This window comes from Trichosurus vulpecula, chromosome 1 (genome assembly GCF_011100635.1).
Source record: "Trichosurus vulpecula isolate mTriVul1 chromosome 1, mTriVul1.pri, whole genome shotgun sequence".
Taxonomy (NCBI): domain Eukaryota; kingdom Metazoa; phylum Chordata; class Mammalia; order Diprotodontia; family Phalangeridae; genus Trichosurus; species Trichosurus vulpecula.
Window position 1 is genome coordinate 431,708,973 of NC_050573.1, and position 21,511 is coordinate 431,730,483.

General features: G+C 38.5%; 1 protein-coding gene across 2 annotated transcripts in view; it reads right to left on the reverse strand.

Moving 5' to 3' along the window:
• SGTB (small glutamine rich tetratricopeptide repeat containing beta) overlaps positions 1–21,511 on the reverse strand; it is an 84,496-nt gene that overhangs the window by 26,723 nt on the left and 36,262 nt on the right. For both annotated transcript variants that reach the window (XM_036762128.1, XM_036762121.1), the window contains exon 5: positions 12,728–12,827. In XM_036762128.1, coding sequence (XP_036618023.1) covers positions 12,728–12,827 — 100 coding nt within the window. The remainder of the gene's footprint in view (positions 1–12,727; positions 12,828–21,511) is intronic.

A 21,511-nucleotide genomic window follows, 5' to 3' on the forward strand; every position in this document is an offset into this window, starting at 1 on the left:
TTCCTGCCCATGGGCATTCTCTTACATTCTATTGGGGAAGCAACGTCCATACTTAAAAAATGTATACATACATATGTATGTATTGGCACGGTTTTACTGGTATTAAAGATAGGCATCTATAATTCTTCACTGTACATTCATTAATTGACCTCTAAGTTAGTTACTTACTCTGTGCATGAGATAGTGTGTAAAATAAAAATAATCCACTTCTATCACCAGCAGAATGAGGATAAGCCTCACCAAGGGTATGGTACTGGAGGTCCAGTTTTCCCACTCTAGATATTTCTCAGGATAAAGAAAGAAGCTATGGGTCTGCAGCTTGCTGATAGCCATCTGTTACCATGTTCAGCCACTAATGGTTCCTGCTCTTCCCTCCCTCAGGGTAAAACTGTCCCCCTTCCTGCCCCCTCCCCAGTGCTACCACACATACCAACCTTATAGATAGAGATGGAGAGATGTCCTATTGTGTAATGAATGACAACGGGGTAAGAGTGCTTTGAAAGCAAGAGTGGTTCATTCCCACACTAATGGTAGAGGTGACAGGATTAATGAGCTAATTTCATTTGGGTGCTTTCAATTTATTTGAGCTGCTACATGAGTACAACAAACTATTATTGCTTCAATCTTGAATGGACCTAATGATGGTTAAAGCCCTGGATCTTTTACTATACTCAGTTTTTTAAAAAAAAAAATCTATTGAATAAAAGCATGATTCTCAGAGATGACTAATACATGCCAGGACACAGTACAAAGCAGATGCTATATTCAAGATGCCTCATTGTCACAAGAAGGATACTTCCCTAAGAAAATAACAAAGTAGAGTTTTAATACGTGCTGACCTGCTTTCCAGGCTCATTTATTTGGATGCAGAGTTAAAAATAATGAACGATTTTGAGGCAGCTAGGTAGTACAACACCCAGGGGGTTGGGCCTGGAGTCAGGAAGACCTGAGTTCAAATCTTGCCTCAGACACTTACTAGCTGTGTGACCCTGGGCAAATCACTTAACCCCAATTGTCTTTCCCAAAATCAATAAATAAATGCTTATTTTCTTTTGTTCCAACACAGAGGAAAATGGGCATGGAGACAGTCAAGGAATCCAATGATTCATAGACTAAGTGAGACCTGGAAGGTTCCTCAGAGGTCCTCTAAACCAGTGATGTCAAATACTCAAATAGGAACAGGGGTCACTAATCCATACAGAAGGATTCACATAATAGAGCCACATAACAATTTAGTTTTAAAATGTAATATCATCTGTTTTCTTTTATTTTTACCTCTTCTGTTAAATATTTCTTAATTACATTTTAATCTAGTTCAGGCAGCACTCAGAATGCTGTGGATCACATGAGGCCTACTATTTGTTTCTGTTTTAGGTCAACTCTCCCATTTATACAGATGAGGAAAGTGAAATCTAGAGAAATTAAGTTACTTGTCCAAGGTAACACTGCTGGGATTTGAATCCAAGTGTTCTGGATTCCAAATCTAGCACTCTTTCTACTGTGCCATGCTGCCTCCTAATTATCTCTCCCAAATGCTTCACACACATCAATTGTTTTCATAGTTAAGTATTTTCCTTGTGTTTCTCTGCTACCTCTTTCTGGCAGTTCATTCTAGATGTTATCATGAGTTCAATATCAGAATTTTAAAAATGAGCTTTGCAGATATGATAATATATGCAACTAAATCATTTAAGAAAATTAACTAGGTCTAGGTACAGTGGATAGAATGCCCAGCCTGGAGTCAGGAAGACCCATCCTCCTGAATTTTCAGACACTTACTAGCTATGTGACCCTGTTTGCCTTGGTTTCTTCATCTGTAAAAATGAGCAGGAGAAGGCAATGGCAAACCACTCCAGTGTCTCTGCCAAGAAAATTCCAAATGGGGTCAGGAAGAGTTAGAGACAACCGAAAAATGACTAGACAACAACTGTTGGGAAAACAATAGAACAAAAGTATTCAAAATCAGGTTTTAGCTTTTCTTTTGCATCTCTTACAACTCATACAGAAGTCTTATTTCTTTATCTTATATTTCTCATTTTTATCCATAAACCTAAATGTAAAATTAATTTGGTATTTAGTTCCCATGGTAGTAGTTATTAAAGGCTTTCAGTACCTGACTTTTTTTTTAAATCATAAGGCCATCAAGGTCCAGCGAAAATCCTATAAAAAGCAAATTTTCACAGAGCAAATTACTGACTCTGTTACTACCTAGTGGTACTCTACTCTTCTGTCTCACCAAAGAAATGCATGAGTTCTATTTTAAGGAGGTCAATTCCATGGTCATTTAAAAATAATAGCCATAAAATTCTCCACGTTTAATTTATAAGTGGTAAATGTTTGCTATGGACACTGCCCTGTACACTAAAGTTCTCTGAAATTCTTCCATGTGTTGGCCAATATAAGAAGTAGGAAAGGATGCCAGAAACCAAACCCCTAAAAAAGACAAAGCCTGAAGATCATCAAACCAATACAGGTAGTGTAGCAGCCATTATAAACCTGCACCCAGACATACTGAAACCCCTAGTAACCGGAAGACTCGGGCAGTGAGATGGAACCATGGTTAACCTTTCAGTTTCTGTGCACTTGTACAACTTTCTAAACTGTAGTTCATTTCCTGCCATAAAAAGTAAGAACAGCTAACCTCATACCAATGACTGAGGGATCTGGGGTGGGGTCTCAGTGTTATCTCTCTGAACATTACTTCTTTACAAGACTGTAAATGCAGGTAAGAGATGTTAGGCTAACTGCATACTAACTACAAGATGGATGAAAATCTGCTTTGGAGGCTAAATCCTTGATAGGAAAAATAAAATATGCCCCATTTCCTCATAAAAGCAAAGTTATGAAGGGGAAAAGACCAAGAAAAACAACTGGGGTTAATTAAAGATCATGGTTAATTTGAGTTTTACTACTCACAGATTTTTGCCCCATGCTAAATTCCCATTTCCTACCACAGACCCACAAGCCTTAAGGCTCTCAATCAATACCTTCCAAGGGAATATGTTTATCAGAGGAACTACTTAGCCATGATAAAAACGGCAAGAATGGGCTCAAATATATCTGAGAAAAACCTAAAAATCTGCAGGAGTGTAAAGATAAATGTTGATCATTTGACCTATAAAGGATTTTTGTTGCTGTTCAGTCCAGTCCAACTCTTCATGACCCCATGCACACCAGGCCCTTCTATCTTCCCCTCTCTCTCTCAAAGTCTGTCCAAGCTCATGTTTGTTGTTTCCATGACACTATCTATCCATCTCCTCCTCTGCCCCTCCCCTCTTTCTTTTGGCTTCAATCTTTCCCAACATCAGGGTCTTTTCCAATAAATCCTGTCTTCTTATTACTTGGCCAAAGTATTTAAGCTTCAGCTTCAGTATTTGACTTTCCAATGAATAGTTTGAATTAATTTCTCCAAGTATTGACTGATTCGATCTCCTTCCTGTCCAAGGAACTCTCAAAAGTCTTTTCCGGCACCACAATTTGAAACCATCAATTCTGTGGCGTTCAGCTTTCCTTATAGTCCAGCTCTCAACAGCCATACACTGCTACAGGAAAAACCATAGCTTTGACTATACAGATCTTCATCAACAAGATGACATCTATTCTTTTTGGTATGCTGTCCAGATTTGCTAACAAGTGTCTTTTATGTCTACAGTCCCTGTCGGCATTTGCCCTCTCTGTCTCTGTCTGTCTCTCTATCTCTGTGTGTGTGTGTCTCTCTCTCTCTTTCATTCCCCACTGCCTACTGAATAAAGTCCTGGCATTCAAAGCCACTCATCATTTGGCTAGCCAGGGTGGCTAGCCTACCTTGTGTAACTTCTTTTCCAATCAAACTCTTCTCCAATCAGACTCCTCTCTAGTCCTCAAACAAGACTCATGTTCTCCTACCTCTAGGCCTTTGTCTTCTGAACCACTCAATTTTTCAACTCTTAAGTTCAAATGCCCTTCCTCATGAAGTCTTACATAAACCCTCTAACTGGAAATGTTTCCCTTCTCTTAAGACCTAAAGCATTCTTTTACTGTTCTTACACAGGCAATTGTAATACAATGTAGAATATGTATGCCTCATATTCTCACTACCACACTTTAAATTCTTTGAGGGCAAAGTCCGTACCTTATTCATCTTTGTATCTTTCACATCACTGGATACAGTGTCTTTATTCCATATCACTTAATATAGTGCCTTTAACATAGTAGACACTCAGCAGTTTGTTGAACAAAATATGAATGAACTCTTTAATAGTTGGAAGAAGGTGCAGCTAGGTGGCACAATGAATAGAGCACAGCCTTGGAGTCAGGAGGATGTGAGTTCAATCTGACCTCAGACACCTGACACACTTACTTATCTGTGTGACCTTGGGCAAGTCACTTAACCCCAATTGCCCTGCTTTCCCCCTCCAAAAAAACAAAAACAAAACAAAAAAATAGTTTGAAGAAAAAAGACTGGATGATACTATTAATAACATGGCACCTAATGAGGTCATGAAGAGTTGGACACAACTGAAAATGATGCAACAACATCAACAAATACTAAAAAACAGCTATATCGTGTTTTGAGGATCCCAAGCTGATATATATATATCCATTTAAAATGGAGGACCAAAGAAATAAATGCATAATGAACAGAGAAAACACAAGATATAAATATAAGGAATACTGACTTCTAATGCATTTCTTGCTTCATGTCCAACTCCCTAACAAAACTACTTCTGTAAACACATTCCTAGTCAGTACGGTCTAATGATTTTTTAAAGCTAGACCACTGGTGGCTCTCCTGAGCTAGGGAGTTCTGAACTGTGAGAGGGCCAAAGCTGATCAGACTACATTAAGTCCAACAACAATATGGCAATCCCCCCTCCCCCCAGCAACACAGGGCCACAAGTCTGCCTAAGGAGGGGTAACTTGGCCCAAGTCAGAAGGGGATCAGGTGAAAGCTTCCCTGCCAAACAGTAATGGGATCGGGCTTATGGCCGCTGTACTCTCAGCTAGGACAAAATAGAGAGACTCAGACTCAAAAACAAAGTGACACCAAGAACACAGAGGAATGCCAGACTTGGTTCTGAATATCACTTGACTTTACATGTTTCCTTGGGCAAAATGTAACTTTTGGTAGAACAGTAATTCTAGCTGTACTTGGGCATTGGGACACTGGATGGTGACACATTTAAGGTATGTTAAAAGCTTGAAGCTTTATGATTTAGGTTTAAAAAAAGTTGGAATAAAACTGCTGGTATTCTGAATCTCAGAAACCATTACCAACTACATTTAAATACCAAATAAAGCCCTCTTTATTGCTGTTATAAAAATGCAAACTTCTATATGTATTGTGAACTCTTTGGGTTCCACATGCAAGTTCATTTCTCTTGTAATAAAACCTAGTTTTCACATGAATTTTGTATAATTATGATTGCCTATTGCCATTATTCTGAATTTCTGAAATTGCCATCAAATAATACATTCATCTGACCTAATTTAAGACTTATCAAAACACAATTTTGAAAAAATAATTAGTATTTCCTTTACCAACTTTTATCTTAAAATCATGTATTTTAAAAAGGCAAGATAGTCTTGGATTAATGTATGGTCACCATATGATGATGTAGCATAGAGATCACTGACACATCAAGGCCAAAAGTCAGTGCTGTCGATCATGGGTCATGGGCACCTTGACTGACAAAACCCTCTTTCTTTTCCCCAGTCTCTCAGAGTTAGCCAACACTTCAGGGAAAAGATTCAGAGAAGCGCCATAGCAACAGCTTCAAGCCAAACCTGGCACCATACGACTCATCTTGAAATGTGAGAAAGAGTCATAGTAGCAGCAAGGGCTTCAAAACCAAATTCTCACCATTGCTTGAGAGCTGTCATTGTGTATCCTCCCCTGATATTGTATACAAGGCTCCAAATGAATAACCAAAAAGTTTTTTACCACCAAAAAAAAGTGACTCTGTTACAATACATTTAGAAGGTACTCAAAATAACTTAGAAGGGATAGAACCTGCAATCAGTTCGCTCATCAATAGAATTCCATTGCCTCACAAGTGAGACACAAAAGCTTTCTGACAATCTGATAAACTGAATCCAAATGTAACCGGTTATTTTTTCAGTAAGTAGAATAATGAATGCTTGAAGTTGTTCCATTAGAATCCTCAAGGAAGACCAAAGCTATCACACTCCTTAATAGGAAAAAAAAAAAGTACAGTCAATGAGAAATTATCCTGGTACATCTTTAATCTAAAAAAATTCTTTTTAGAAAAAAAACGTTTATAAAGGAAAGTGTAGGAAAAACACCTGTAGTGGAAACAGCATGAAATTTGGAATCAAGAGAGCCAGGTTAAAATCTGGGCCCACCCTCTTATTACCTGTGCGACCTCTGGCAAGTCACTTGGCTTCTCTTATCCTCAGTCTCTTGATAGGAAAAATCACAGGGCTGAATTTGATGATGATCTCTAAGGTCTCTCCCAACTCTCCATGTATGATCTTATGACCTCCACCAGCCCAACATCTCTAACATCTTTCTAGAGTTTATGATTAAGACTGGCAGGCTCACAGAAGGAGCCTGGGAATAGTGTGTTCTCAAACTCTTTTTATCCCCTTGTAAAAAAAAATCTTCAGTACGAGTACAATAAGCAGATCTATCCTTTCTTCCATTGTGACAGCCTGTAAGCTCACCAACTGACTTGCTTGGGGAAGAGCCGCTTGTAGAGCTCAGCTGTATCTAAGAGCAAGGCACAGTGAAAAAAGTAGGCATCAAAGGCCAGAAAGGGAATAGGCAGCTATATTTGTAGCTCCTCTGTGGTGAAGCCAAATGTACTGCATCTGAATTGAATAACAGTGTGATCTGCTGTCTCTGCATGCACTGTCTGCTTATCAGGGCAGAACTAATGAAATTTCAGCACAATAATGCATTCAGTGTTATCGTATCTTGGGGAGCACTTCTAATAGCTTTAACTTGTTAGAGGGAAAGCACAAAAATGGTTTCTGAGTGTTCCATGTTTATAGCAAATAGGGCAGAAAAAACACTCAAGTGGTGCCTAAAATCCTTTTCAATTAATTTCTCAACTAAATATGAAGTACATCAGGGATTAGTGAACACCCTTAACAAAATACATATTCTGACCACTACACAAGCCTTTCCATTGGTTTTCAAGAAGGATTCAGAGCTCTGTGACTGAATGCCAACAAGAATAATGAAGTAGGGAACTGTAGGATTTCCTTTAAAGAAATATTAATCAAGCAGCTGTAATTCCTGAATAATACCACAGATAAGTGACAGTGAAAGGTGGGGCCGATCCAAAATACCAAGCCCCCAGACATCTCCTAGGCAGATGTGGGCCATACACAAAGGCCTGTGGATTAGAGAAGGCTGTGGGTAAACTTACAAGGTATGCCTGTGTCCTTGAGAGATCAATTACCTGAGTTTGTGATATGTTAAACTAGAGGCTCTTAACCCAGACTCCAAGGGATCTGTGGATAGATTTCAGGGGGTCTGCGAACTTTGGCAGGGAAAAAAATGCATCTTTATTTTCACTAATCTCTAATAGAAATGCTGCATCAATTATGAGTTGTTTTTTAAAAACATTAATCTGAGGAAAAGTTTGTTCATAAGCTTCGCCAGGCTGCCAAAGGGTCTGTGATACAAGAAAGGGCAAGAACCTCTGCACTAATATCACAAACATTCAACTGCTACTGACCTTGCAATGTTCATATATTCATTCTGACCAATGGAGGAAGAGCATCCAGGTGCTCCTCATCTCCTACTACCAGCTTGATCGGCCACAGCTCGCCACTGGGAATCCACTCAGTTGACTGACCAACATGGTCCAAGATATTCTACAAGCCTGGCATAAGCTCTGTCAGTCAATAAGGAAGGCACAAATCTTTGAAAGCAACAACTATGCCCTTCATCCCTCAGAGCCAACATGGATCACATTTGGACCAAGATCACGAAGAAGGTAGGGCAGGTCATCACTGAAAAGTACTATGTATGCCTTGGCTATGACTTCCATACCAACAAGCTTGTGTGCACCATGAGCACGCCATCATTCCCAGCAAGAAGCTCCACAACAAGATCTCAGAAGCTGATGAAGCAAATCCAGAGAGGCCCTGTGAGCGGTATCGCCATCAAATGGCAGAAAGAAGAACAAGAAAGGAGGGATAGCTACATCCCTGAGGTCTCTGCTTTGGATCAGGACATCATTGAAGCAGACTCTGGTACCAAAGAAATATTGAAACTCCTGGACTTTGAGAGTTTGCCCAACCTGCAAGTTACCCAGCCCATGCTTGAGATAAACTTCAAAACACCAAGAAGAGCTGTTGAATATTTATTTATTTTTGCCTTTTCTCCAATAAACTTGGAAATATCCCCTCCCCCAGTAAATGAAAGAGAGAAAGGAAGGAAGGAAGGAAGGATGGATGGACAGAAGGAAGGAAGGAAAGAAGGAAACAAACAAACAAATGAAGAACTGCAAGGGCCTTCAAGAGCACTATAAAATTCAGCACCATAGCAGCCCACTAGAGCCATTCAGCCTGCAGTCATTCACCTAAATGGCACTGCAATGCAAATGATTAAAAACTAACTATATTTCCAGAGACAGGGAAACTGGGGTCCATTTATGTTGAAAGTTTTAGCAGAGGATTAGCTAAGAAACAAAGATCATCAGGCTAGATACAAAAGTATCCACTTTGCAATGTCACAAGAGTAATATCCTTCTAATGTTACATCAGCACATGAGGAGTAGATACGTGAGCAATATTCTTTCAATGTCATGTGATAGCAACACATAAGCACAACATATTATATATTTATACGTATATATCTACAAATATGATTCCCATGCCACTTCATAAGGTAAGTGTTTTAATAAATGCATTTGGGATTCAAAGGTGAGTCTGTGCTTATTACTTTTGAAATGACAAACCCAAATAAGAGTTAATGGACCGAGACACCCTGAGGACACAATAATACCATTACTCTTCCTTATTACACTACTCAAAGATTTCCTTTTTTTCTTTCTGCTATTCCATTTCCTTATCTGTGATGGATGACATCTGCTTATTAAGGTGCCTGTACCTTAGGTGCCTGTTTATGCCCCACCTAACTACTCTGTGAAGCCTAATTACAGAATCTAATTACTCCAGTCCAAACTGGTTTTCTTGTGTTCTGTTTTTTTAATTATTGTCTCTATCATTCTATCATTCATTCATTCATTCGTCCATCAAGTACTAAGCTTCTGTTGTGTACATGGCACCCTGCTAAGTGCAGAGGGTTGGGGCAGCTAAGTGGTATGGAGGATACAGCATCAACACTGGAACCAGGCGGACGTGAGTTCAAACCCAGCCTCAGACACTTACTAGCTATGTGACCCTGGGAAAGTGTTACTTGACCCTGACTGCCTCCAAAAACTAGATAGATACATAGACACATAGATAGATACATAGATAGATCGATAGATTGATAGATGGATAGATGGATGAATGAATAGATGGATGGATAGATGGACTGATGCATGGATAGAGGGCTGCGGTGAGAATTTGCATTCCACAAAGAAACCCTTATGCTCCAGGAGTTTACAATTTAATTAGAGTACTTTATTACATACTACAGCATGGTATAGTCAACAGAAAGCTGTCTTGGAAACCAGGAAAACTGCTTCAGGAAGTCCTGCTTCAGACAAATACTAGCACCGACCAAGTCACTTAACCCCTCAGTGTTCAGACAAATCTCTGAGTTTAAGCTGCAGAAAGGTGCTGACTTACACTGGTAGAGGGAATGTCCTCTTTAGGGAGTTCCCCATGCCAATGAAATCACAAATCTAGTCCCTATCCCTATATCACTCTCTAACAATATTTTAAGACATACGCACATGGATCAGAGAATGACAGAGTAGATAAAATTGTGTAGATCTTTGTTTTTGTTTTTTAACCAAGAAGGAAGCTTTCTGTGAGCAGGGGCCTTGTCTCAATGTTTTTTACATACTTATTCATTTATTCAACAAATATTTATTAAGTTTTGGTCAAGTGTAAGGTCTTATACCATATACAGAGAAGTGTAAGACATGATCTTTGGGCTCTAAGAGCTTTCAAATTGAGGAGATAAGCTGCATGTCAACAAATAATTATAATATACGATCATACAGGTTACAATGCACACATATAGTTAATGTGTGTGACTGAGAAGCATCATGGTACAGTAAATGGAGGGATGGTCTTGGACGCACATATTGTTGTTGTTGTTATGGTTGAATCATTTCAGTTGTGTCCAACTCTCCAAGACCCCATTTAGAATTTTTTTGGCAGAGATACTGGAGTAGTTTGTCATTTCCTTCTCCAGCTTATTGTACAGATAAGGAAACTGAGGTAAATGAGGTTAAGTGACTTACCCAGGGTCACATAGCTAGTAAGTATCTGAGACTGGATATGAACTAAGGAAGACAAGTCTTCTTGAGTTCAGGCCCTGCACTCTACCCTTAGCACCACCTAGCTGCCCTGGAAGCACATATAAAATGTAACAAATATAAGATGTGTGACTAAGGGTAAGTCACTTAACCTCTCAGTGAGCAGCTAGGAGGCACAGTGGATAGAGCACTAGGCCTGGAGTCAGGAAGACCTCAATGCGGCCTCAGAGACATACTAGCTGTGTGACCCTGGGCAAGTCATTTAGCCCTGTTTGCCTCAGTTTCCTCATCTGTAAAATGAGCTGGAAAAAGAAATGCAAACCACTCCAGCTTCTTTGCCAAGAAAATTCCAATTAGGGTTATAAAGACTCAGACATGCCTGAAACGACTGAAAAACATAAGCACTATAGGCAACTCCAAGATTCTTAGTTACAGACTTGTTGCTGATTTGTATTAAGGAAGGAATTTTAATCCTGGGAGTTCCCCACACTGATGAAATCACAGGTCTGGTCTAAAACAAACAACAAAAACCAGTGCTATGTATAGGCACAGCTTATACAGTTAGTCCTAGACATGTTAATGGGAGTGAAAAGTTCACTGTTGGCTAGGGTATAAGCATCCCTGTACAGTTACAAGGACAGAGAAGATTTTGACCAAGGAAGATGAGGGAAAACCTGTTTATTGGTTGGTTCCTATTCTTTTAAAAACTCCACACAGTAGGGAATACCATACATACCCAATTGGGAATCTTACCCCACAGGAAAGAAAAGGGAAGAAGATAAAAAAAAAAAATGGGGGGGATGATGGAGGGGAGGGCAGATGGGGGTGGAGGTAGTCAAAAATAAACACTTTCGAAAGGGGACAGGGTCAAGGGAGAAAATTCAACAAAGGGGGATGGGTTGGGAAGGAGCGAAATATAGTTAGTCTTTCACAACATGAGTATTGTGGAAGGGTTATACATAATGATACACATGTGGCCTATGTTGAATTGCTTGACTTCTTGGGGAGGGTGGGTGGGAGGGGAGGAGGGGAGAGAATTTGGAACTCAAAGTTTTAAAAACAGATGTTCAAAAACAAACAAAAATGTTTTTGCATGCAACAAGAAAATAAGATACACAGGCAATGGGGCATAAAAATTTATCTTGCCCTACAAGAAAGGAAGGGAAAGGGGGATGGGAGGGGAGTGCGGTGACAGAGGGGAGCGCTGACTGGCGAACAGGGCAACCAGAATATACGCCATCTTGGAGTGGGGGGGAGGGTAGAAATGGGGAGAAAATTTGTAATCCAAACTCTTGTGAAAATCAATGCTGAAAACTAAATATGTTAAATAAATTTTAAAAAAAAAACAACAAAACTCCACACAGTAAAAGGGAAAACAGACTCATTGTTAAAAAATAAAGCATGACAGGTCAGAAGTATTTCTGACTATGAATAAGACCATAAAAAGGAATCTTAAAAGTAATATTTGTATCTGTTCATCCGAGCCTCCAAATGATAGTAGCCAGCTGGCTGAGAAAGAAATGGCATGGGGTAGCTGGCAAGACAACTGTCTATCGAGATATTTATAGACATTTGAGCTATGAGAGTCTCACCTAAAAGATTGGAAACCATCCTCGAGCTTCATTCAATATTGGTTTAAACATAAGAATAAAATATTCTAATTACTGTAAATTAAATACTCTTCTCCTACTGGACTCCTTTGGGGAAAGGCACTATTTTAAATACAAGAGTGCTATTATTATAGATTTCAGATTTAATGAGAGTTGAGTGAATGTCAAGCATGGAAAGATTCTTGGCTATCCTTAATGTCACACTGCCAGACACATAACAGTCCTGGATTCCTAATCTCATTATAAATAATAGGCTTATCTGGGCCGGCTGACCTCTCTTAAGTTTTCAAATAGGGGCCATAGGCTATTCATAATTAAAACTACTGCTTGCCTCTTTATTATTGAGATTTCTGGGCTATACCAAAAGGGTAAAATTTCCTGTATTGGGTATTATCTGATCCCAGGGATTGCATAGCTTTTTTTAAGATAAAAATTCCACAGCCCAAACTAAGAAACTAGGCTAGGGGTCTTTGGACCTGAACACAGGAAATGGAGCCTGGAGCCTTTAAAGCACAGCTTCAAGGAAAGCATTAGCTATCCCAGACTGCTGATTTTTTTTTTCTTCACTACTATGCCCCTGCAACCCACAGGCTCACTTTTGTTAGACAATGTCAATGACTGTAGGTGACTTGAAAAGTTTCTGATTCACAGTCCAACTTTCCCTTCCACAGTTTTATGTCCAAAAGTTTATAGTTTTAAACTGCTTGCAATTAAATGCCTCATTACCTGTTGCAATAGTAAACTGCATTATTTGGATCCAGTTCTATGGCCTGTGTATAGCAGTCCACTGCAGCACCATAGTTTTCCTCCTTCATGTGGTTATTACCTAAAAAAGATAGTTAACAATGTCACAAAATCGATACAAAATGCTGAAAAGAAGAAATTCAATGTCTGAAAGACTCATATAAATAGCCCACCCAAAGTGACTCAAAGGCACTGTTCAATCTTTCTAGAGATAAACAGTAAAGAACAACAAGAAGGAGTTCTATGGTCCTTTCATGTTTATCTCCTTGGAGCCTCACAACAACCCTGGAATATTATCACCCACATTTTACAGATGAGGAAACTGACTAGGAAATATCTGAGATAGGAATTGAACTCAGATCTTCCTCCACACATTTATATAGCATTTAAATAGCAGGGATTCCTAAGCTTTTTTGTTGTTACAAGTCTGTAACTAAGAGTCTTGGAGTTGCCTGTACTGCTTATGTTGTTCACTCATTTCAGGTGTGTCTGAGTCTTTATGACCCACAGTGGGGTTTTCTTGGCAAAGATACTCGAGTGGTTTGCATTTCTTTCTGGTGAACCTGTGAAACTTTTCTCAGAACGATGTTTTTAAATAATTGAAGGAAATGATAAATTTCAATTAGAAGTTAGTGAAAATAAAAATGACTTTTTTTCCAGTTAAAGTTCATGGATGCCCAGGAAATCCCAGTTTACAAACCCCAGTATTATAAAATGCTTTACTCATATTGACCCCATAAGGCATGTCTACTTTTCCTCATTTTATAACTAAGGAGGCAGAGGTTCTTGACAGATCAGATGATCTGTCCAATGGTCACAAGAGCCATTATCTGAACCCAGCTATCCCTCCTTCAAGTTCAATACTCTTTTTGCCATACTACATACCTTATTGCATAATGTCACATATATATAAAAAGTACTTTAAGTTTTACCAAGTGCTTTCCAAAAGAACATTATTCCTTAGCAACATTGCTATCTCCAAAGCATCTTCATATACATCATTGCCTTTGATTTTGACATAACCCTGGGAGCTTGGCACGGTATTACCATCCCTGTTTTACAAATGATAAAACTGAGGCTCAGAATGGTTAAATGAGCTTTCCAGAGTCACACAGGATGATAAGTGGCATAGCTGGGAATAAGCCCTAGATCTTCAGCTGCTCAATCTGTATTCTTTCCATTATGCTATTACTGAAAAATATCACCACATATAAAGGAATTCACTCGAATCAGAAGAAATCAACATCTCTATCTATACAACACAGAATTCTTTACCTTTAAGCATAATCCAAGGTAGGGAGAGATTCCTTAACAAACAAGGCTAGTTACAGACAAAATTTGGCATGCCTCTTTTTCTTTCATTCTTCCCCAGCTTCTACTCCAGGCTGCCAACTATCTCCTACGAACCCCCAACTCTAGCTTTTCCCAGACCATGCTCATGCTCTGGACCCAGCCCCTTTATGACATCTTCTTCCCTAACAAAAATTTACCTCTGCTAGTTCTTCTTTTCTCTTTCTCTGCTAGGTCAACTAATTCAGAATAAGGTGTTACTAGTCAATGAGTTATTATTAAGAAGAGTAGGCTGTCATCTCCACATATTTTTGTTTTGTTTCATTTTAAATGGATTGTGCCATGTATGTTGAAAAAAAAGATGATCTAAGTAGATTGTTAGGTATGTTCTTATCTCGGAATATATATTTTACTCATCTACTTGTAATTAGAACCTCTAGTCAGCTCCTTATTTTCTGACAGAACTATAACATATGAAAGTAACCTTTCTTCTTATAGAGTTATTTTTTGTAATAATACTTAAATTTTATCATGGGACTCCTATCAATCAAATGCCTTAACAATCAGGGATAAACACAAATGATGGATTTGTTAAGGCAATTTGTGGTTGGGATATTTTTAGGAGCCAGGGGATGTCATTGAGTGGCACTTCTTGAACCAAACCATCAGGCAACCACAATGGCATTAATTCAGATGGGTTAACAAGGTAGCCAGTACAGTAGTAAAATGAGTGTCTCTATAAGCAGAGGAATGTGTCCCACATAATTTAAGAAAACCAACAGAAGGAAATCCAAACTTCTACCATATATAAATTAGCAGTGTATGTATCTTGGGAGTAGGAGGAAGAATGGATGGGAAAGAAAAAGGACAGGTGATTTTTTATTGCAAATTTTTCTTTAATTCATTTAAGTCAGAAATCTCTCCTAATAGGTCTAATTGTTTTCTTATATATCATTATTCTAGGGAGTAGAGCAACTACCAAATCTTATAGTCATACTGTTTAAAAAACAGTAATTAAGAAACAAATGAATATTAACTATCTCCAAAATGATAACATAAATTAAGTAGAAGAGATTTAATTTATAAAAAATTTAACTTGCAGACAACTCCTTAGGAACATATCCAGGATATAATGTAAGGGATATTTGTCCTTGAGTCACCTGGAAGGAGGAAATAATAGGAAACTCTACCTAAATTCACCCAAGCTCTTCTGAGGAAGAAAGGTTACTTTCATATGTTATAGCTCAGTTAGAAAATAAGGAGCTGACTAGAGGTCCTGATTACAGGCAGATGAGCAAAATATAGATTCTGAGATAAGACACCTAACAATTTACTTGCATCATCTCTTTTTTTAGTATGCATGTCATGATGCATTTAAAATAAAACAAAACAAAAATCCATGGAGATGACCACTTGCTCTTCTCTGAATCTACAACATGGAAAATGAAGGAAAAAGGCAAATGTGGGTGAGTGGTCCAAAGTTCCCTGCTCTTTGTATCAAAATAGAGCCTCCCTACATGGAGTCTGCTCACTGTAACAAATGAGTTTTTGTAGAGGGTATGTAGACATTTTATAAACCAAAAATAAAACCTCCAAATGGCAGGTGGATTTGGAATTCTTGTCAGTCAGTCAACGAGCACTTTTTAAGGATTTATTATGTGCTAAGGGCTGGGGATATAAAAAAAGGCAAAAACACAGTCCTTGTCCTCAGTGAGCTCACATTTTAATGGGAGAGACAACATATAGGGAGCTATATATGTATAAGACATACACAGAATTAGAGGATATGGGTTTGAATACTGGATCTGCCACTTACTACCTCATATCACCATGGTAAAATAAATTGTTTCTTTCTCTGGGCCTCAGTTTGCTCATCTGTAGAAAGGGTTGAGCTGGATGTCACTGGAGGTCCCCTTTACATTAAAATTTATAATCCTGTGATCATCTATGTGCTATCCTAATGGGGCTATAGAAATGAAAGGGCAACATGGGCTATTCATTACCCAAGCCATGTCATTTACAACCAAAATTTGCCCCAAAGATCACACAAACAAATGTAAAAATCAACGGACCCACTCTGAAACATGGCCAGGCTTGTGTTTCACGTTTGGAAATGCTATTACTATATTTTAGGTGTGGATGAGATCAATCATGTCAACAACTCAACGTGTTCCAATTATCATTCCAACTTATTAGAACCTTCAGTGGATCCATAATTTCAACACAGATATTTCTTTCAATGGTAAAGATCCAAACTACCTACACTTTCTTGTAACCTGTTCAACTCTAGTTTACATGGTTTCATTAAATTTCCATAGAGAAATTAGCCAACACATTTGGGGCCACCTTTGAGGTCTTTTAACATTTCACAGGCATCAGTGCAGCACCTGGGTTCTCTCTTCACCTGCTTTCTCTTCCTTTTCTAAATGACTGGCTCAGATCCTTTTTTTTCTTTTTTCCTGCACATCATTCAGACCAAGTCTTATACCAGTTTACCATCTGCAATGTCCATAGCCAACACTATCATTTGATTTTGCTTCTTTGTATAGTAGAACTCCATTATTTGCCATCATAATGTATCATCACAAAAATACTGGTGTTAAAAGATTGGTTTGTGTGATAGGTGTTGAAAGTATATTGCAGTCTTTCAAAGGCAAGTGAGCCTGATCTTATCCATCTATTGAACCCAAAGATACATATCACCATCCACCTGTAGGACTATTTTAAGATGTTTTCACTGATAGTCTAACATGGCTTGTGTATCCACCTGCATAGCATAATCTAGAAAAAAGTCATTTGTCATTAACTTTTGCCTGTGAGGAACACTTGCATGGTAGTGGACCTTGCTGAAGAAGCTCTGTTGTAGTCTGATACCTGCTGCAATCAGTACAATATTAGGAACATCTGGAAAGCTCCAAAATCATAGGTTTTCACTCTTCCATTTGGACTCTACTAGTCAACATTTTCCATGACAGTAGTAAAAACCCATGGTGAGCATATGTCTCCTTCTTTTATGTTTCCCTTGGTAATAATCATCTGTAGTGTACTGAATAAAGTACCTCAGAGATGACTTTATCCAGGAATCTTACATGGACTTAAAACATACATGAGAGACACTTTGTTGGAGGAGAATCTTACAGGCTGATTTTTGCTTGATCTAGTCACTTTTTAAAAAATGAAACAACAGAAATCAAATTTTGAAGGAGCAGAGCCAACAAAAAGTTGTGGTGAGACATTTTTCTGGCCTGAGGAAACTTAAGAGGTAGGCAAGAGAAGTCAGTAACACCAGGGTGGAGATAGGGTAGGAGTCTGTCCAGAGCCCACATAGTCTGAGGCAGCAGCAGCTTCAGATGCTCTCAGCCCAAAGATGGTAAGGCAGCTAGACAAATGTGATGACACTGGGCAGAGCTGGTGTGGACTGGCTACTCTGTTACCTATATGCAATTCTGGGTCACAGTTCCAGGGCGGAGAGGAGCACTGGTGGTCAGTCACAAGGGGCAAGAGCCCTGATTACAATACAAAGACAAAAAGGAATGATTATGCATGCAGCTGCAAATAATTAGAGGCCCTTCCTTGGTAAAAACCTGAGCACAAACTAGGAGAGCAGGGACCACATCTCTCTCTGTGTCACACCACTTTGGAAACACCAAAAACTTGCAGACCCTCAGAACTAGCTCTGAAAACAGCAGCACAAAAAAATACAAAGTTTGGAATAGTGCTTTACCATCTGTAGTAGCAATTTAGATTTGAAGATCTTTCCCACCCATTAACAGGCCATGTGACCTGCTTATATCACAGGAAGACAAAGACACATGTGGCAGGAGGAGCTTCCTGACAGGAAATTCTGAGAGACAGAGAAGTTAGGGCTACTAATGGCTGCTGATGGCTGTCCTCGTGATTGTTAGGACTGAACAGGCTGACTTAGTGGTACTGTAAGTTTGCTTTGAGGAGGACCCCAGCAGGAGGTAGGAGAGGTTTTGGGACGGCGAGGTTCCAGGCTGTGGTATGGTGTTTTAAGTGCCTTGCTGTTATGACGAAGTAGGCTGACTGACTGTGGGAGCTGACCATTCGGGTATGGGATATGGTTTTCTGGTATCTGAATACATGTTATATTCTTTTACCTTTTTTATGGAGAGTCTCTCATACCTTGCGATACAGAACTACATAAGCATATTCACAATTTTCGCTGATGTTGTGTTTATTGCCTTATTGTTTCACCATCCTTAGGTAAGCAAAGCCTAATTTTAACATAAAGTTCGAAGTCAATAAATAGATTAGAAAAATGAGCAAAAAACAAAAAAGGAATTTGACCATAAAAAGTTACTATGGTGGCAGGAAAGCCCAAAACATAAGCTCAAAAGATGACAACAATGTAAAAACATCTACTACCAAAGCCTCAAAGAAAAATTCTACTTGGACCCAAGCCTAACAAGAATTCCTGGAAGAGTTAAAGAAAGAAATAAGAGTGGTGGAGAAAAAATTGAGAAAAGAAATGAGAATGATGCAAAAAAATACGAAAATAAAGTTAACAGCTTGGTAAAAGATGCACAAAAAGAGTACTAAAGAAAACAACTCCTTAAAAAACAGAATTGACTTAACGGTGAAAGAGTTACAAAAATTCATGGAAGAAAAGAACTCCTTTAAAAGTAGAATTGGCCAAATGAAAAAAAGAGATACAAAAGCTCACTGGAGAAAATAATTCCTTAAAAATTAGAATTGGGCAAGTGGAAGCTAATGACTCCATGAGATAGCAAGAAACAATAAAACAAAGTCAAAAGAATGAAAAAATAAAAAAAAAACTTGAAATATTTCATCAGAAAAACAACTGACTTGGAAAACAGAATGAGGAGAAATAATTTAAGAATTACTGGACTACCTTAAAGCCATTGTTGAGAAAGAGCCTAGACATCATATTTAAAGAAATTATTATAGAAAATTGCTCTAATATCTTAGATTCAGAAGGTAAAATAGAAATTGAAATACTCTACCAATCACTTACTGAAAGAGATCCCAAAATAAAAACTCCCAGGAATATTTAGCCAAATTCTAGAGCTCCCAGATCAAAGACAAAATACTTCAAGCAACCAGAAAGAAACAATCAAAATATCATAGAGCCAAAGTCTGGGTCCAAGCTGCTAGGTCATGGAGTGGAGAGAGTGCCAGGCCTGGACTCAGGAAGACTCATCTTCCTCAGTTCAAATCTGGCCTCAGAAACTTATTAGCTGGGTGATCCTGGGCAAATCACTTAACCTTGTTTGCCTCAGTTTCCTCATCTCTAAAACGAGCTAGAGAATGAAACGGCAAACTACTTCAGAGTCCTTGCCAAGAAAAGCCCAAATTGGGTCATGAAGAGTTAGACATGGCTGAAACAACAACACAGTCAGGATCACACAAGATTTAGTGGCTCTCACATTAAAAGAGTGTTGAGCTTGGAATATGATATTCTTGAAGGCAAAAGAGCTAGGATTACAATGAAGAATCACCTATCCTGAAAAACTGAGTGTAATCCTTCAGGGGGAAAAATGGATATTTAAGGAAATAGAGGATTTCCAAACATTCCTGATGAAAAGATCAGAGCTGAATAGAAAATCAGACATTCAAACAGAAGATTCAAGAGAAGCATAAAAAAGTAAACATGAAAGAGCAAGCATAACATTTAACTGTTGACATTCCTATATGGGAAGGTGATACATGTAGCTTCTAAGAATGTTATCATTATTACAGCAGTTAAAAGGATTTACATAGAGGGCATGGGTGTGAGTCAATTATGTTAGAAAGACCTCCAAAAAATGAAGGAGTGATAAAGGGGGATACACTGGGAGAAGGAGAGAAGAGGGAGACAGAATGAGGAAATTTTTCTCATGTAAAAAAGGCATGTAAAGAAGAGCTGGAACTGGTTCAAAGTGGGAAGAATATACATATGCACTCAGTTGTATATAGAAATGTAACTTATCCAAAAGAAAAATAGGGGATAAAAGAAGGGGGGGGGATGATAATGAGAAGGGTAGATTAAGGGAGGTACTAGTCAGAAGCAAAATAGACTTTTGAGAAGGGAGAGGGAGAGAGGGTAAGAAGCAGATAGAATGAACTAGAAACCAGAATCCAACAATATGTTGTTTACAAGAGACACACTTGAAATAGAAAGACAAACAGAGTTAAAATAAAGGGCTGGTGCGGAATCTATTTCTCTTCAGCTAAAACAAAAAAAGGCAGGAGTAGTGTAACAACATTGCTGCTAGCAGCTGTAAGACCAACAACAAGACCAACAACACCAGCACACAGGAAGGCTATTAGCATAGGTTCTTTTATCTGCTTTTCTAAGGAAAACAACTTTAAGGGGTTTACAATCTCACTTTAATTAAACATACATATATCATTCATTCAGTTCAGGGGGACTTCAGAGAAAACACAAACAGAAATTACAAATGGAGAAAATAACATAAATCAACAGACAGGCTCCTGTCTGACCATAGCAATACATACATAGTTACCAGAGAGAGAAGCACCAATATCTGTGTTTTCAAAACAGTGGTGGGGGGGGGGGGGTGGGGCGCTCTTTAACAGTTACCCAGAGTGTCCTCTGGCTAAATCACGGGAACAGTCTTCCAATGAGTGAGCCCCCCAAAGCAAAATGCTAACCTCAGAGTATATATAAACTTCTTCAGAGTCAGCCCACAGAGGGTATCACAACCATATGACTCAAACTCATGTGACTTAGGCTTTCTTGTGACTTAAGCAGATCATCAAAGACTCTTGATCCAATCAAAGACTTTTGATTTAAACAAAGGCAAGACTCAATCAAAGGCACTTGATTACCTTAGTGCTGAGAAGCACTCCAAAAGAAAAAAAAACGGCAAAAAGTCCCACCCTGCTTGCCATTACATGTAGCAATCATGATCTCAGACAAAGAAAAAGCAAAAAAAAAATAGACCTAATTAAAAGAGTTAATCAGGGAAACTACATTTAGCTAAAAGGTACCATAAACAATGAAGTAATACAAAAAAATTTTACAGAAAGTTTCTCTGATAAAGACCTCATTTCTCAAACATATTCTGCATGCAGAGCTAAGTGAAATTTATAAAAATAAGAGCCATTCCCCAATTGATAAATTGTCAAAGGATTTAAACAGGCAGTTTTCAGAAGAAGAAATCAAAGCTATCCAAAGTCATATGAAAAAAATGCTTTAAATCATTATTGATTAGAGAAATACAAATTAAAACAATTCTAAGGTACCACCTCACACCTATAAGAAATGACAAATGCTGGAGGGATGAGAGAAAAATAGATACACTAATGAACTGCTGATGGAGTAGTGAACTGGTCCAGCCATTCTGGAGAACAATCTGAAACTAGACCCAAAGGGCTATAAAATTGTGCATACCCTTTGACCCAGTAATACCACTACTAGGTCTGTATCCCAAAGAGATCAAAGAAAAAATAAAAGGACCTATATGTACAAAAATATTTATAGTTGCT